This window comes from Anabrus simplex, chromosome 14, assembly GCF_040414725.1.
Source record: "Anabrus simplex isolate iqAnaSimp1 chromosome 14, ASM4041472v1, whole genome shotgun sequence".
Taxonomy (NCBI): domain Eukaryota; kingdom Metazoa; phylum Arthropoda; class Insecta; order Orthoptera; family Tettigoniidae; genus Anabrus; species Anabrus simplex.
This window is the reverse complement of record NC_090278.1, coordinates 16604001-16622372: the sequence shown is the minus strand read 5'-3', so window position 1 is coordinate 16622372 and position 18372 is coordinate 16604001. Positions and strand designations below refer to the sequence as shown.

The following is an 18372-nucleotide window of genomic DNA, read 5'->3' as shown; positions in this document are numbered from 1 at the left end:
CCTCGTCCCTCCTTCAGGGCTAGGCTATGCTTTCTTAACCCAACATGGTAGCGATGTGGTCCTGGGTCGATCCTCTCGATCCAGTCTCCATGGGTAGCTCGTTCATGAGGCCGTCTTCTTGAGGGATGGCTCGTTCATGAGGCCGTCTTCTTGCGTTAAGGTCGGAAAGTCTCATATCACACGTATCTCGAAACACGGCACAGGTCTTCACTAGAATGAAATGCCTAATTTATTAACATCACATCACTCCTGGTACTTTTATTTAATTTTTGAGACAGAAATCAGTACTGGCGATCTGCGACGTTGAAAATCATTGTTCCCTTTAGCTGCTTAACCGCGCACGAATGTATGTAGGCAATATATCCACTATCTGGAATCAGCAACTTAATTGGTCGAGCGAATTGTCATTATCTCATACTCGACTGATTCGGACTCATAAGTCTAGCGGGAATAACAGAAATGGCTTTAGTTTATACTTGCACGTCTTCCGCACTTCACAATATATTTATGTGGTTACCCGTGCCGCTTCATGACGAAGTCTATATGTACGGCATTGCCTACAGTCGGTTAGTTAGGCACTCGCGACCTCACTGTAAAATGTCTAAGTACAATCATACGATTCATTAATTACTGGAAAGTTTATGGATCACCGATCCACTGAATAAACGTTAGCGCAACTGCTCACAGTCTTTGTCCTAAACAAAGGTTTCGGGCGCAAATACAGACAGACACGCGACACGTACTAGCAGCAATCTCACCGTCGAATGAACAACCTCCCTCCACATCTCTCAGCTATTATAGGGAGCAAAAGCAAAGCGACGCTCGGTAAATTCCCTCGAAACCCTCTTGAGTTTGGTAAGCAGCCACTAAACAGTTTCCCATGGTGGTCGGATTATTACGTAGTTATTAATCTCATTACTTGTTAACAGCATTAAACGTATCATTGGCTTCTTAAAATTCTGGAGATAATTTTTGATCTTTTTATTATTCTGGAAAGCTTTCAGATAGAGGAGATATCACTCGATTCCCGTGATGGGGTGAACCCGACTACTCCCGCTTAAAATATTGTTAGGGTGGTATGGTACTTCCCAAAACAAATATCTTCTGTTTCACTTGTGCATAGCCACACCCTGCCTAGGGAATCACCTCCTGAGTTCCCGCGTTCTATACATCATCACGCCCTTACAGTTGGCGTCATGTTGCGCAATATTACTTCTGCGTTAAATATCGCTTATTAATGAATGAACTGAATGGTACAGTATTCTTAAATTGTGTCAGTCCTTTCCTGACGTATTTTCTGATACTCTTGGTGTTACTGACCTTATCGAATAGTAGATTGAGGTTACGGATTCGATTCCAGTAAGATTTCCGCCTTATAGACTGTCCCAACCTAAAACGAAAGCTCTTAAGGAGATCATCGATCAAATGTTGAAGGATGGTATAATTCGACCTTCTAAGTTGGCATATTCATTGCCCGTTTTTCTTGTACCGATAACACAAGGTGGCTTCAGGCCTGTGATTGATTATAGGGCATTAAATCGTAAGGTGGTGTTATAATCGGTGCCTCTTTTTGATCTTCACTCTTGTTTTTCGTGGTTTCGAAAGCCAAGTTCTTTACCATCCTGGATCTTAATCAGGTGTACAGCCAGATACCTCTATCTGAAGAATCGAAATATCTAACAGCTTTTGCCACGGATTGGAACTTGTATGAGTACAACCGCGTGCCTTTCGTGCTCCCCACGGGGGCAGTTCTTACTAGACTGCTAGATGGGGTCTTCTCGAACATCAAATTTGAATACTTGTATCACTTTCTTGATGTCATTGTATTTTGTGAGACCTTTGGAAAACACCTAGATCATCTAAGTGTAAATTCATAGAACAAGGACGCTCTTCCTAGTAATTGTAAAGGTTTTGATGTAAAGGTTGAAGGTTGCCTTTGTAAGGCTGGAATGGTATAATGTGTGGAGAGTACTCTCGTAGATAATATTGTGGAGCTAATATGCTCCTACTAATGGTGTAAAAGCATTGGAAGTTCCATCTCCTTGACTGTTGATTGAAAGGGAGCAGCTGTGCTCAGCTGAAGTCTGTAAATTGGGAGACTGAAGCTCATGTTGTAAATAGTTGCTCTTTCTAATTTTGTAATGCAAGATTACGAGCTAACCTCGTTTCTACTCTAATGTTATTTGCTCAGCAATATGTTAATATGTAATATTTGAAAAGAATGAATGGTCAAGAAAAGGAATAAAACCGCCAAATTTAACAGTTTTAAAACAATCTTGCAATTTTCATATATCCACACATTCATGCCTTTCACCTCTATTAACTACGGTATCTCCGTTATAATGATAATAATTGGACCAGAATAACACCTCAACTTCACTCATTCAAAAGAAGTGCCATAATGAACTCTATCGAACAAAACGTGAAACTGCTACGGCATGGAGTTGGGACATTAATCAAAACATATCACTACTGAATAATTGAGAAGTTTGTCATTTCTAAGTTTCCTAAACTGATTGGATTTTTTGTTTTGTTTTGCTGTACATCAAGAAGTTTGGACATTTTTCCATAGATGTTATTACAAAAACTGATGTCATGCACTCTGGTGCAAGGTAAAAGAATTTGTTATTGAAATAAATTTTGTGTTTATGGGTTTCCTGAAGTAAATTAACTTTCAGTTAATTTTTTTATGTATTTCAAGGTTTGCATCACTTCTTTCTCATTCCGCCAGTTTTTGAATTTGGCCAATCACGAATTTTCTGTAATTATTTTTCATCCAATAAGAGGTTTCTTGTACCCTTTGAATTTGCCAATAAAATTGATAGAGTGTGTCCGGATTTAGTCCAGAACCCTCTCGAACAATCCCCTCGGATACATAAGCTGCGGCCCTTCAAGCTACCTTGTCTTATTGATCGTTGAAGTTCTGTGTGTGTGTTTCAAGACAGGAGGCGGCGCCCCTTATTCTTCGCCAGGCAGTTCACCGGCCGGTGTAATGGTAACCAGTTTTATATCTCTGTAGCTACCTCCGCAGACTTACATGAGCGGAAGGTTCGAACATTTAACTATGTAACCTCCTGTTTTCTAAAATGAAAACTTTCTTTCGGTCAATGTAAAATTTCATAAAGCCTTTAATTTTAAAACGGGGATAGAGATTGCGTTACCTTATTGAGTTCCCCTTCAGTTTTGAGGTGACCACGATTTTGTAACTGTTTCTCCTTTCTGTAAAGTGTTAAATTAACCTTCATTCTAGTCACCTCAGTAATTTGGGATTAGCCTCTGCATCATCGGGCCGTGAACCCAGTTAGGGTTTTATACTTAATTTTCTTAGAGCGCAAGTGTACGCCTTCATTTTGTGTTCGGGCCAGTAATTTCGCCTGTTCTTTTTTCTACAAAGGCCAAGTAGTTTGGGTAATAAATACCCTTGTGTACAAAATTGTAAAATTGTAGGTTGGGCCTAGAGAGGCCAGAATTTTGTACGATTTTTTTGTATAATGTTGCATTGAGTGGGCTGTAAGGAATCGGGAGCGCAGTCTCCATGGTTAAAGTTGGAGCCTGAGAGTGCTAATACTACTGTAACATTGAGGGAGTGCCTCTGGAAGGCTGAAAAATTTGTATCGGTTGGAGCAAGGTGCTCTGTTTTGGGAGATTTCTCCCCTGGTCTATGTAAACGTTAGTTGGCGATATTGTAATGTTGGAAATTAGGGGCTTGAAGCCCAAATAATTCACTATTCTGGAGTTTCTACTTTTATATCAGAACTGTCATTGTACCTGATACATAGTTAAGTTTGATTTTTGAAAAGAAATATAACCTTTACTGTTTCAAAGTTTTAAGAGAATCTTTGATGTTGTAGATAGACCCATTCAGCCCGCACCTTCATTCACCTCTCTGTGATCCACAAAAGTCCGGTAATAAAATAATAATAATAATAATAATAATAATAATAATAATAATAATAATTCTTTTCCTTAAATTGTACATGTACACATACACGGAATTACCTCCATCCCTACATTTATGTATACATACACTGACTGACAGAGCAAATGCAACACAAAGAACGAGTGGTTCGAAAGGGATGAAAGTTGGGGAAAAAATAGAGACGGCACGGACGAATAATTGATGTTTATTTCAAACCGATATGCAGGTTACACAATGCACACGGCATCGACTCAGTAGGATGTAGGACCACCGCGAGCGGCGATGCACGCAGAAACACGTCGAAGTACAGAGTCAATATGAGTGCGGATGGTGTCCTGAGGGATGGTTCTCCATTCTCTGTCAACCATTTGCCACAGTTGGTCGTCCGTACGAGGCTGGGGCAGAGTTTGCAAACGGCGTCCAATGAGATCCCACACGTGTTCGATTGGTGAGAGATCCGGAGAGTACGCTGGCCACGGAAGCATCTGTACACCTCGTAGAGCCTGTTGGGAGATGCGAGCAGTGTGTGGGCGGGCATTATCCTGCTGAAACAGAGCATTGGGCAGCCCCTGAAGGTACTGGAGTGCCACCGGCCGCAGCACATGCTGCACGTAGCGGTGGGCATTTAACGTGCCTTGAATACGCACTAGAGGTGACGTGGAATCATACGCAATAGCGCCCCAAACCATGATGCCGCGTTGTCTAGCGGTAGGGCACTCCACAGTTACCGCCGGATTTGACCTTTCTCCACGCCGACGCCACACTCGTCTGCGGTGACTATCACTGACAGAACAGAAGCGTGACTCATCGGAGAACACGACGTTCCGACATTCTCTCATCCAAGTCGCTCTAGCCCGGCACCATGCCAGGCGTGCACGTCTATGGTGTGGAGTCAATGGTAGTCTTCTGAGCGGAAGCCGGGTGTGCAGGCCTCCTTCAACCAATCGACGGGAAATTGTTCTGGTCGATATTGGAACAGCCAGTGTGTCTTGCACATGCTGAAGAATGGCGGTTGACGTGGCGTGCGGGGCTGCCACCGCTTGGCGGCGGATGCGCCGATCCTCGCGTGCTGACGTCACTCGGGCTGCGCCTGGACCCCTCGCACGTGCCACATGTCCCTGCGCCAACCATCTTCGCCACAGGCGCTGCACCGTGGACACATCCCTATGGGTATCGGCTGCGATTTGACGAAGCGACCAACCTGCCCTTCTCAGCCCGATCACCATACCCCTCGTAAAGTCGTCTGTCTGCTGGAAATGCCTCCGTTGACGGCGGCCTGGCATTCTTAGCTATACACGTGTCCTGTGGCACACGACAACACGTTCTACAATGACTGTCGGCTGAGAAATCACGGTACGAAGTGGGCCATTCGCCAACGCCGTGTCCCATTTATCGTTCGCTACGTGCGCAGCACAGCGGCGCATTTCACATCATGGGCATACCTCAGTGACGTCAGTCTACCCTGCAATTGGCATGAAGTTCTGACCACTCCTTCTTGGTGTTGCATTTGCTCTGTCAGTCAGTGTATATTCTGCTGAATATTCACCAATATATAGGCAATTTTAATTTACATATTCACAAATTATCCTCCTTTTCTATACTATCTTGTCTAGTGTTATCCTACTATGTTTTTCAAGTTTTTATCTCTCTTATCAATTATCCGAAAAATGGCGGCAAAAGGTACTTGCGTTAAGACGCAGCAGGTCGTTATGTAAGTTAGGTTCCAAAAAAGGGTAAAGATTAAATAATTACATGCGATGTAAATTTTAGTGATGATGATGATTACTGTTGTTTAAACGGGCCTAACATTTAAGGTCATCGGCCCCAATGTAAATTTTAATATAATAGCAGTTTTATAGTGTGATTTGAAGTAATTCCACAAGTTCTATGTGAGTTGACCATGTTTTTAAATACAGAAGATCATATTGAGTAGAAATTCGTAAATAATATAAATTTATTAAGGACGAGCTGTGTGTTTAATAGGATAAAGTGTTAATTTTATAATAGTGTATTTCATTAAATCGTCTTCTTATCTGTTCATTTAATATTTAGTGCTTGATAATAACGTATTTTTGTGTACCATTTGCCACCAACATAGACACCTATTTTTAATTTAAAGTGATTTTTGATTGTACCTTTCCATTCTTTTGTTTTTAAAATGGGAGATAAATTAAATTCTTGTGCCGCTATGAAATTTATTTTCTCAGCTGTTTCTTGTGAAGGCGTGTATATTTTTATTCCCTTACTTCTTTATTCTACTTTTCTTATTTTTTACTGACAGCCTTCCGAAGATACTAAGGAGGAAATATTCATAGAAGAACATACTGATGATCAGCTGTTGCCATACATCAAAGAAGAAACAAAGTACGTACACTACAAAACCTATGCAGTATGGAATATTTTGCACCTGTTCACAGTAGTGTTCAATGGTGGTTGGTTTATCTCCAAATCTGGCCATTTTTATCCATTTAATCCCTTCTTTACGAGGTCATGTTTAAACACTAATATCTTAAAATTTTATTGGTTCAAATTATCTCAAAAATTTAGAAACTTTAAGATCAAATTTAATGTTCTGTCATGTAGTTGTTTGACTATATATCTACAAAAGTAATCTCCAGTATTTTGAAGTGTTTTTGTATACAATACCTTTAAGGAACCATGAAAAGTGTGTTCTTTCTTTCATTGTCACTGCATTGTTTGTTCATCACATTCCCATCATATGAAATGCCATCTGCAACTATTACCACCTGATATTCTCAGTAATCTTGTACATTCGTACAAACAGTGACACACAGAAAAAGCCATGTTTGTAGATTATAAATTAAATCTACAAATTCAAAATTTTAAGTTTTATGTACTTTGTAAACAACACAATAATTTCAAACTAACTTAATTAGGTTAATTAATCGATATAATGTTGGTTGAGTCCAATAGTGTGATAACTCAAAAATATCATTTTTAAATTGTTCATTTTGGTTAGATTCTTTTTTTTCATGATCTTGTCTGTTGTTTTGTGTGTTAAGTGTGTTGTGTGGTAATTCATATTGCTCCATTTGTGAATGCTAAAGCAGATAATGTATTGTAGACATGAAATATTCAGATCATTAGTGGTACATCTTAGTTATCATAGCTTTCAAATAAAATTTCCACATTGTTTTAAGCATTAAAAAAGTGTGGTATTGCATTTATTTGTTCGAGTGTTGAGGCCGCACTTGCTGATTGTCGCCAATTCCCACTTTTCATTTTTGTGCTCATTGTCAGTGAAGTGCTAGTAGGGTGTTCATTGCAAACACATTTACACAATTAGTATAAACTAATAAAATGGACAACTACGAGTGAAGTTTTAAATTTGTAGAGGTTACCTAAAAATTCAGAATTCTTCAAGTAAGTGAATTTACTATCTCATGAAGGTAGGTAAATAATAATGTAATGATATAACATTATTTCAAAAAAAAAAAAAATTGTTACTGTCATTAAAAAGTAACACAAGTGTGTATATCCTGTTTTCAAACATTTCATGCAATAGTGGTTTTTGAACTGGAGGTATGCCATTGGACTATTTGCTAATTAATTTCTGCTCTCTCACCTTTGTTGGTTACTGTGTGAAATGTTCTTTGATAATCCCTGGGAAATCATTGTAAGGTAAGTTGCGGTAATAAGGCCCAGCAGGTATTAAGGCCCACTGTGGTCGGTAGTGAACCTACACGTCTGCTTACTGTGTATGCCTGCTACATGTTGGAGAAAGTAAGAACTCCGCTCTCCTCAGTATTTGTGTGCTAGGCCAAAGCCAAGACTCGAGAAGGGGAGTTGATCTCATTTCAATAACTTTTCTTTGGAAAGGGAAGTAAAAAAGGGTTAAGTTAGTGCTAGGATAGCATTAAAATAATATATGTATTTAATAGTGCATTAAATAAATAATGAAACGGTGTACATTTTATAGAATTTGGTTAAGAACACAAGATGATGCAATCGAAAACCCTCAAGGTCATGATGCAGGAAATAAGGCCCACGCTTTGCAACATGTGGGCCTTATTTCCTGCAGCTGCTACGAAATATTTAGTTTCATTTTAATACAAAAATATGTTAACCCGATGTTATTTTAGGTCGTAAAGTTTCACAAATATACTAAATAGACCGAGGTTATTTTAAATAAGGAAACAATTTTATATTTTCTATCCAGTGTACACATTGTTATTGATCTGAATTTGAAGTCGAACACACGTTCTTACACATGACTTTTGTATTAAAGACTACCGCGGTGGTCTCAGGGTAGCATTCTAGGTCCTCGGCCTGGATTCGATTCCCAGTATTGGCACGTAACTTAGAAAAGCCAGGAGGCCAGGAGATCTGGAATGGCGTTATCTCAGTGTTGTGAGAACAATTGTGAGTAGTGGCTTCAGTCAAAAACTGAGGGAAGCGTTAGTATTCGGCCACAGTGCAAGTGGCGAGTGGAGCGTTGCGTTGTGTGGCGGCATAGATGAAACTCAAACCTGCGTTAGCAAATGCATGTGGCCGTACCACCAGCGGAGCGTCAGTAGCCGCTCACTCCTGTTCGAGATTGCCGCTCGCTGTGACCGTTACTGAAGTAACAAGAGAAGAGATGTAGTGTTTGTTGAACTGACTATAAACGGCAAGGGAGATTGTTTTCAGACTTGGTTTTCGAAACATCAAAGACTCTTATTTCATGCAGAATTAAATGTTATCATAAAGTAAATTCGTTTTTTAAATAAGTGAAAGGAAAAGTTAAAAGTGACATTGCCTGAAAATTAAGGGATTTTTGAATGTTTGTGTGATTTACATTTCGAGAATTTTACATGTAGTGGTTATGATTAGTTTTTAAAACACGTTAGCTTCGTTTCTCGAAGTAATATGAGAGGAAATGATGCTCCCTGAAACTTTTAAAGAGGTAAATTCAGGTCTCCTAACTTAGCATGGTGAAATGTTCCATATTATATTTTCAGTTTTAAAAATTCAACATAAATATTTTCAAATTAATCAACATGTCTTTTAAAACTTCTTATCTATAAAACATGCCATTTCCTCTTCCAGTTTGACCTCATAATTGCCCATAGAGATGAGGTTAAGGTACTCTTCCACTGCTGGCGTTAATACATGTTAGAGCCGGAAATAAGGCCCAATTACATTAATTACATAATTCAGCTCTGTGGGAACCACGGATACATATACAATTATTTATTTGTGATATTTGGTGACGCTACACATGGGAGGCTAGGGGTACCAGGTCCATAATAGACATTATCTTAACAGACTTCGAATTCAGGAAATCTGTTAGGAATGTACGAGTTTTCCGGGGATTTTTCGATGATACAGACCACTATCTGACCTGTAGTGAACTAAGTATCTCTAGGCATAGGGTAGAGAAAGTGAAGTCTGTCTGCAAACGAATAAGGGTAGAAAATCTCCAGGACGAGGAAATTAGACGGAAGTACATGGATATGATTAGTGAGAAGTTTCGAAGAGTAGACAGTAAGCAGGTTCAGGATATAGAAAGTGAATGGGTGGCATACAGGGATGCTGTAGTAGAAACAGCAAGGGAATGCCTAGGAACAACTGTGTGTAAAGATGGGAAAAGGCGAACATCTTGGTGGAATGATGAAGTGAGAACAGCTTGTAAACGTAAAAAGAAGGCTTATCAGAAATGGCTCCAAACAAGGGCCGATGCAGACAGGGAGTTGTATGTAGATGAAAGAAACAGAGCGAAACAAATAGTTGTTGAATCCAAAAAGAAGTCATGGGAAGATTTTGGTAACAGCCTGGAAAGGCTAGGTAAAGCAGCAGGGAAACCTTTCTGGACAGTAATAAAGAATCTTAGGAAGGGAGGGAAAAAGGAAATTAACAGTGTTTTGAGTAATTCAGGTGAACTCATAGTAGATCCCAGTGAATCACTGGAGAGGTGGAGGGAATATTTTGAACATCTTCTCAATGTAAAAGGAAATCATCCTGGTGGTGTTGTCAACAGCCAAGCTCATGAGGAGGAGGAAAATGATGATGGTGAAATTATGCTTGAGGAAGTGGAAAGGATGGTAAATAAACTCCATTGTCATAAGGCAGCAGGAATAGAAGAAATTAGACCTTAAATGGTGAAGTATAGTGGGAAGGCAGGGATGAAATAGCTTCATAGAGTAGTAAAATTAGCATGGAGTGTTGATAAGGTACCTTCAGATTGGGCAAAAGCAGTAATTGCACCTATCTATAAGCAAGGGAACAGGAAGGATTGCAACAACTATCGAGGTATCTCATTGATTAGTGTACCAGGCAAAGTATTCACTGGCACCTTGGACGGGATGGAACGATCAGTCATTGAGAGGAAGCTGGATTAAAACCAGTGTGGTTTCAGACCTCAGAGAGGCTGTCAGGATCAGATTTTCAGTATGCGCCAGGTAATTGAAAAATGCTAGGAGAGGAATAGGCAGTTGTGTTTATGTTTTGCAGATCTAGAGAAAGCATATGACAGGGTACCGAGGTAAAAGATGTTCGCCATACTGGGGGACTATGGAATTAAAGGCAGATTATTAAAAGCAATCAAAGGCATTTATGTTGACAGTTGGGCTTCAGTGAGAATTGATGGTGGAATGAGTTCTTGGTTCAGGGTACTTACAGGGCTTAGACAAGGCTGTAATCTTTCACCTTTGCTGTTTGTAGTTTACATGGATCATGCGCTGAAAGGTATAAAATGGCAGGGAGGGTTTCAGTTAGGTGGAAATGTAGTAAGCAGTCTGGCCTATGCTGACGACTTGGTCTTAATAGCAGATTGTGCCGAAAGCTTACAGTCTAATATCTTGGAACTTGAAAATAGGTGCAATAAGTATGGTATGAAAATTAGCCTCTCGAAGACTAAATTGATGTCAGTAGGTAAGAAATTCAACAGAATTGAATGTCAGATTGGTGATACCAAGCTAGAACAGGTCGATAATTTCAAGTATTTAGGTTGTGTGTTCTCCCAGGATGGTAATATAGTAAGTGACATTGAATCAAGGTGTCGTAAAGCTAATGCAGTGAGCTCGCAGCTGCGATCAACAGTGTTCTGTAAGAAGAAAGTCAGCTCCCAGACGAAACTATCTTTACATCGGTCTGTTTTCAGACCAACTTTGCTTTACGGGAGCGAAAGCTGGGTGGACTCAGGATATCTTATTCATAAGTTAGAAGTAACAGACATGAAAGTAGGAAGAATGATTGCTGGTACAAGCAGGTGGGAACAATGGCAGGATGGTACATGGAATGAGGAGATAAAGGCTAATTTAGGAATGAACTCGATGGATGGAGCTGTACGCATCAACCGGCTTCGGTGGTGGGGTCGTGTGAGACGAATGGAGGAGGATAGGTTACCTAGGAGAATAATGGACTCTGCTATGGGGGGTAAGAGAAGTAGAGGTAGACCAGGGCGACGATGGTTAGACTCGGTTTCTGACGATTTAAAGATAAGAGATATAGAACTAAATGAGGCCACAACACTAGTTGCAAATCGAGGATTGTGGCGACGTTTAGTAAATTCACTGGGCTTGCAGACTGAACGCTAAAAGGCATAACAGTCTATAATGATAATGTATGTATGTATGTATGTATGTATGTATGTATGTATGTATGTATGTATTTGGTCAAAATATATATCAAAGAACATTTTTTATTTGAAACATATTCTTGTATCTCTGTTACTTTAAAGGCAAACGGCAGTCTATCTGTAAGTGGGCCTTATTTACCCCCCTTGCCTTATAACCTTGGTTTGGTGCTCTTACCCAAGCTCTTGCATTGGCTAGTCATAGCCTAAGGTTTGACCTCTAACCAGATTAGTGATAGAAACTACAAATTCTGAAATGTTTGTTTGATTTTTCTCGACTGTTATGTTATGCATTGAATTGTTCGTACTGTACATTCACAACTAGTGGCAAGAAACATTCATTTCAGTTCTCAGAACTGCACCGAACCCAATACGAAAAACACGACGGGAGATTCGAGGACGTGGACTCCGATCAGGAGAGGCAGATAACAGCCTCGAACTGAAGACGTTGATTAATAATAATAATTCATGACAAGGAAAAAGAAACTAACTACCAGCAATAAAAATCAAATAAAATTAAATGAGGGTTTATTAAGATAAAACGTAAATGCAAGAAAAGAAGCCACCCAAGAAACATAAAACATTTTTACATACGTGCTTTTGTCCTCCAGGGTAGTAGAAGCTAGCATCGTAACAGTTCGAGCACAACATACCATAAATATATGGATAAACAATACCTTACGATATGCTCACTGCTTAATATATATGTATTCACAACATATTGAAAAATCATTGACAGAAAAGATCCTCACGGACTTATATTGGTCATTTCTTTCCGCGAAGTAGTTCACATTTCATTTACCAAACATTACTCAAGCCTCCATCATTATTACAGCATCAACAATGACCATCACAAGGATAAACGATCACGCAGCCTCTCGGAGTAGAGCGAACAATAGTTACATGAAGGCAATGAAGGTATCGAGATGGCCAGGAGCACCAAAGAGCACACAAAAGGCAAGGAAAATAAAGCGGGTGTGCGCATCACCTCATTAAAATGAAACAAAAATGGCGGCCATAAGAACAAGCAAAACGGTCATAAAATAGACCAAGACAAAAATAATAAACGCCGCACTCGAAGTGAAAAAACAAGTGTACGAGGAATAAATAAAAAGGAAACATAAATTAACTGACCGATACGACATCCTTTTAGCCCCTCGCTCGCTCTCACACATACACACAAACATTCAGGCATTGTCAATATCGGGCAACAATAGGGTCAATAACCTCTTTTCAAAACAGATCGTAAACACATGTAGTATGACTCACCTGGCCATAAGTAAGTTCCAACACACGATGTAGAAATGTGCACACTGCAAATATGTTATAAGCAGGACGATATGGACCCACGGCCCACGTACAAGCCCACCAACACAGGCGCTGGGTACGACGTATCTCCGTGTCGACACCCAGAGCCTACTAACATTTGGTGGCAATAAAGAAGTATAATGTCGTGCACATAATGACAATTCTCGTAGAGACCCAGTTACCTCGTCACCACCACCACAATAATGCCCGCAAACACACACCCATTCATATCGCGGGGTGAAGACGTATATCAGTCAGTCGCGATTACAAGGCACGTGAAACAGCCACAAGATAAACATAAAATAAAAGCGAAAACACAGATCGCATTACCTGAGGTTGAAGCTGATCAATTAAATATCAGAATATGAATACAGGCAGAGTTTAAACCTGATAAAAACCCATCGATAATTCAAAAATGCTACTCCGAGTAGAGGCGACTCCATCTTTTTTAATTTTAGGTCATAACAACAACAAAGATATCATGTCAAGGAGATAAAAGTCAAAGAATCGCGGAAGGAAGGACCATCCGTTTACAAAGCAGGGGCGCTGCCCTCTGCGGTACAGTTTGGGAAATAGTTAATAGCCAGTTTAGTGAAGTCAAACGAGAGCTAATGCAAGCTCTTAGCAATCACAGATAAACCTACATGTTATGAACATGCTAAACGAGCATGTTTCAGAACTGCCCAGTACCAGCTTACACTCTCTCGTTAGTCAGAGCAGAACGATGCACACAACTGAAGATCGCCCAAGTCACTGACATTACAAAGTAGCACAAGTGTATGTCCTATTTTCAAACATTTAATTCAGTAGTGATTTTTGAACTGTAGGTGTGCCTTTGGACTACTTGCTAATTAGTTTTTCTGCTCTCACACCTTTGTTAGTTACTGTGTGAAACGGTCTTCGATAATCCCTGGGAAATGATTGTATAATCTTGAATTGGTGCTCTTATCCGAGACCTCTTATCAGCAGGTTTTGCAATGGCCAGTCATAGCCTAAGATTTGACTTCAAAACCAGATTACTGATGGAAACTATGAATACTGAAAGATTATCTGATTTTGTGGGTGGTTGGAGTCTTCTCGACTGTTATGTGATGCATTGCCTTGTTCTTACTGTACATTCACAACTAGTGGCAAGAAATATTCATTTCAGTCCTCAGAATTACCCAGTACCAACTTACACTCTCTCATTAGTCAGAGTAGAACAATGACACAACTGAACATCGCCCATATATGTCAACTCTTTTAGGTTCAAATTCTGTTGTTTCTTTGTAATCATTGTGTAACAGGACAATTTAGGCTACGTTAGAGAACCATCTCGTATTATGACCACCAATATATATGTTGCTATTGAATACTTTTCACACACAAAATGCATATTTCTATTCTTGGATGAAGTTTAAATTAGCTTTCTCCTCCCTAAATATATCTTGTGCAGAGGCACTCTCGAACCAGCAAAGCGACAAGCATTCCGTTTGTATCCTTTATCCTTTGTATATAAGGCAGAGGACAGTCCATTGTTTACATACCTTAGTCATTGTATGTCATAGATTTTAGATGCTTGTGAAGGATTCAGTCGACCGGACCTTTATATACCGCTTCCCACTTCGTCTTATATCTTACCTCAGGCGCTATGTCATCCTAACTCTCATTTCAGCAGTCTATAAATATCATGAAGGAACTTAACTTAAATTACTTCTTTTAAAATGTCTGAAAGAATCGCCTTTTCAGTTTGGTACTGAATTACATAAGAACCTGTTTTAAGATTCATAAAGTTTCTTAATTGCTGACTTGTGGAAAGACACATATGTTTTAGCTTACCAATTAGTGATGAGATTACCTTCCATTTGTGAACTAACCACTTAATGATGCTGTTGCCTTCAACTTGTAGAGTGTCAAGTGTTACTCTGTGCCACTCCTTCATGGTCTTGATATTTTGTAACATGATCGGGATAAAAATAATAAATTGATTCTTTTGATCATCTGCTATCTATGATGAATGTAAGCAGAAATATGAATTGCAAATTCCATTCAGGCTAGAATACACTGACGGAATCCCCTCTTGTAGGTACTCCTAAAATTTCAACAGATAGTCACACCGTCACTCCCGATTAACAGAGATGATTCTGAATTTTTTATTTTTATGAGTTATATATATATATTTCTTTATAATTCATTTATGCGAGTTAGTTAAATGTGAAATCCAGAAGTGTTCTGTCATTCCAACACCATTTTGTGAAAATAAGTCTTCGTAGTTTTAGGACATAGGCTTTAAAGGGGAGAACTTGAACATACTTTGTTAAATGATAGGATCTGTAAAATATCCATTGTATCCCATTTTTGTAACAGAATATTCACCAATCTGCTTCTTGTTATTCTGCTTCTTCAGTGTATTCCTGCTTGGTGGCAGGGTGCAGTGTTATGATTCATTGCCTCCAGTCGGTTCGGTGTCGGGCTATGTCTGTGTGTAGTCTCACAGCTTTCAGGTCGTTGTGCACTTTAGCTGCCATATGCTGTCTTGTTTGTCCCTTGCGCCTCTTTTCACCGGATTTCTGTGTATAGGCTGACTTTCCCAATATATCGTCCTGTGCATGCAACACATGCCCATATCAGCACACATGCCTTTCCTCAATTTTCTTCTGGATGGGTGCCATGCCAAAACGTTTTCTAAGAACAGCAGTTGAAATGTGATCCAGTCTAGTTCTACCAGCCTTCCACCTAAGCATATTCATATCGATGATGCTTAGTTGGCATTCTACATCTTCTTTAGCTGGCCTTAGAAAATGACAGGCATGATAACAGTTTTGTAGATCATAGATTTCACATGGTCCTTCATCCGATGGTCGCAAGGGCGCCCGTTGTCATTCCCAACTTCAGCCAGGCTTTGTAAATCCTTAATTTTTCTTCATCAATAAGTTGACCAACATCAGAAATTGTGGAGCCATGATACTTACATTTCTCTACTCGTGCTGTATCTTCACCATCAACATGCATGGTTCCAACTTCTCGATGATGTAATGTCATATATTCTGTCTTTTTTTTTTTGTTCAGCCGCTGGACATATTGTGCTAATCGATTGTTCCAGCCTTCTGTTTGACACTGGAGATCAAGCTTATTCTATTTACATAGAGAAGTGTCCATGGTAATTGACTGCATTTCTGATGTAACGGAGTCCATCACAATAATGAACAGCAGTGGCGCCTCGGCGGACTCCTACAGTTATACGGAATTCATTAGACGCTCCTGCGGCAGCTTGAACATAACTTCCTGGTACTTCGTAGAGCAATTATACCCTCTCACCAAGGTGCTCTGGAATGCCATGTTCTTGTAGCGCTGACTGATTAAGTTATGAGGTACCCAAATGGAAGGCCTCCTCAGGGTACAGAAAGTCGTGATGAAGCCTCTTATTCTTTTCACAGTGTCTCTCAAATAACAGCCCAGCACCGTGGGTTGCTCGTGTTGCGCCAACACTTTATACAAATCCAGCTTGGCTTGTTGTGTGTTTGGCTAAATCGCTAATATTTTTGTTCAAAATATTTCACTGCGTGGCTTACAAGTATGCTTGGGTGGTAATTAGAAAAATCGGCTGAACTTTCCTTGTATCTGAATGGATAATCCGTCGCCAGTCTTTTGGATTTTGTCCTCCTTTGATGATCTAGCAGAAAAGCTTGATTTAGCCACACTGCTGCATCCCCCTATTGAGAGAAACAAAACTCTGCCAGAAGGAAATCAGGACAGATGGCTTTCCCTGGTTTCATTTCCTTTAGCATAGCCTGGAATTCGGTGACGTCAATTTCCTACATTGGACCTTCTACAGCGCAGGAGATTGGTAGATATGGAAATTCCAACATTGAAATTTTTCAAAGTAGTTCCGTCAGTGTACTCGCGTGTACGCCAGTCGAATAGCAAATCATCTGTTTCCTCATTGATGACGTAAAATCGTTGAACTTCTTCCGTTTTGCGATGCCTCGATTTGACAAGCCGTTAAATATTCCGCTCGTGTTCGCGCGTGTCACATTTCACATGTAGAGCTGCTTACGGGTTTGTTTTTGTTACAGAAACGATCTCCTTCGCATTACTAGTGGCTGCTTTACAGGCATTCCAACGGGCAAGAAACTCGTGGTACAGCTGTTTCTTCAACCGTGCTGCATACTTAACCCGCGAGTGGTCGCGCGTGAGACTTTCTCTCACATAAAAATAAATATGACATTTTCACAATTTTATGGGACGTAAGGCAGAAATTTAGTACTGAAATGAAACGTAATTTCTACCTTGTATATTTTAAACATGAAATGATCAGCTGTGTGTGTGAGAGAGAGAGATGGGGTATGGCTTTTAGCGCCGGGAGTGTCCGAGGACAAGTTCGGCTCGCCATATGCAGGTCTTTTGATTTGACCCCCGTAGGCGACCTGCGCGTCATGATGAGGATGAAATGATGATGAAGATGACACATACACCCAGCCCCCGTGTCGGCGAAATTAACCAATTAAGGTTAAAATTCCCGAACCCGCTGGGAATCGAACCCGGGACTTATGTGACCAAAGGCCAGCACGCTAATCATTTAGCCGTGGAGCCGGACATGATTAGCTGTTTATTAAAGACACAAATTACTACTTAAAATAACATATGCAGTGCACATAAAAATAACTTCCGTCCTGAATTTGTAAAGAATAAAATCTCACACATGCATTATATCTAGTAATATTTACGTACAAAGCAAGGTTTCTGAACACAATAACATTTTCAGAAACAAGAAGTGCTCATAATACAAATATTAAAGCGTACAACATGAGTAAGTTTCCGCTCCACTTCAAAATAACACCAACGTCGTTAGTCGCACACATTGGAACCTTTGTTCTGACTAGGGGAAGGGGTGCTTACCCTTCAAATGTGAATCGCATTACTCATGACAGTTATAATCTCAGCTAGAAGAGGTAACAGTCACCTCCCTTTCATCACTGTGAAGTAATATCATAAAAAATAATGTGAAAGAAAACATCATATAGCGACCACTCGCGGGTTAACATCGTCATTCCGAAGCCACGTGTCATAGTTAATCTTTTGATATCGTCGTCCTGACTTAGTTGTTCCAAGAATAGGGTATGCGGCGTCTTTAAATATAGTCCGGCTCATTTTAACTATGATGATTTGTGGCACTGTAAGTTCGGCAACAACGTTGGTCTCCTCCAGGCGCCGTCATTTTATCCCATTTGGTCCATTTCCTGCACATTATTGGGCTCTTGCTGACATCCGCAGCTTACAGATGACTGGTCGATGTTGCATCGCAATGCTTTCGTAAAGAACAACTGTTGTCTCTAGAACACTTTTGAGATTCCTTCGTCTCACGACGTTTTAGTCAGTGTGAGTTGGATGGGAGCCACTGTAATACGTGACTAGATGAATATCACGCTTTTTGCACCGTGTGTTCGTGATGGTCACTTTCTGCATATTCGGGATTTTTTTTGCCATCGTCGTTCTTCTATCCATATCTATGTCCACCATGGACTGTGTGTTCTTCTTTCCTCCGTCCGACACATTCATTCATATTACCAGCAACGATAAGATAATCAGC

The 18372-nt window shown here is 40.0% G+C and overlaps 1 protein-coding gene across 1 annotated transcript in view; it reads left to right on the top strand.

Annotated features, from left to right (window-relative positions):
• Positions 1 to 18372, top strand: part of LOC136885368 (gastrula zinc finger protein XlCGF57.1-like) — an 87223-nt gene that overhangs the window by 59051 nt on the left and 9800 nt on the right. Inside the window, exon 4 of the mRNA XM_067157880.2 lies at positions 6201 to 6283. Within this exon, the coding sequence (XP_067013981.1) occupies positions 6201 to 6283 (83 nt within the window). The remainder of the gene's footprint in view (positions 1 to 6200; positions 6284 to 18372) is intronic.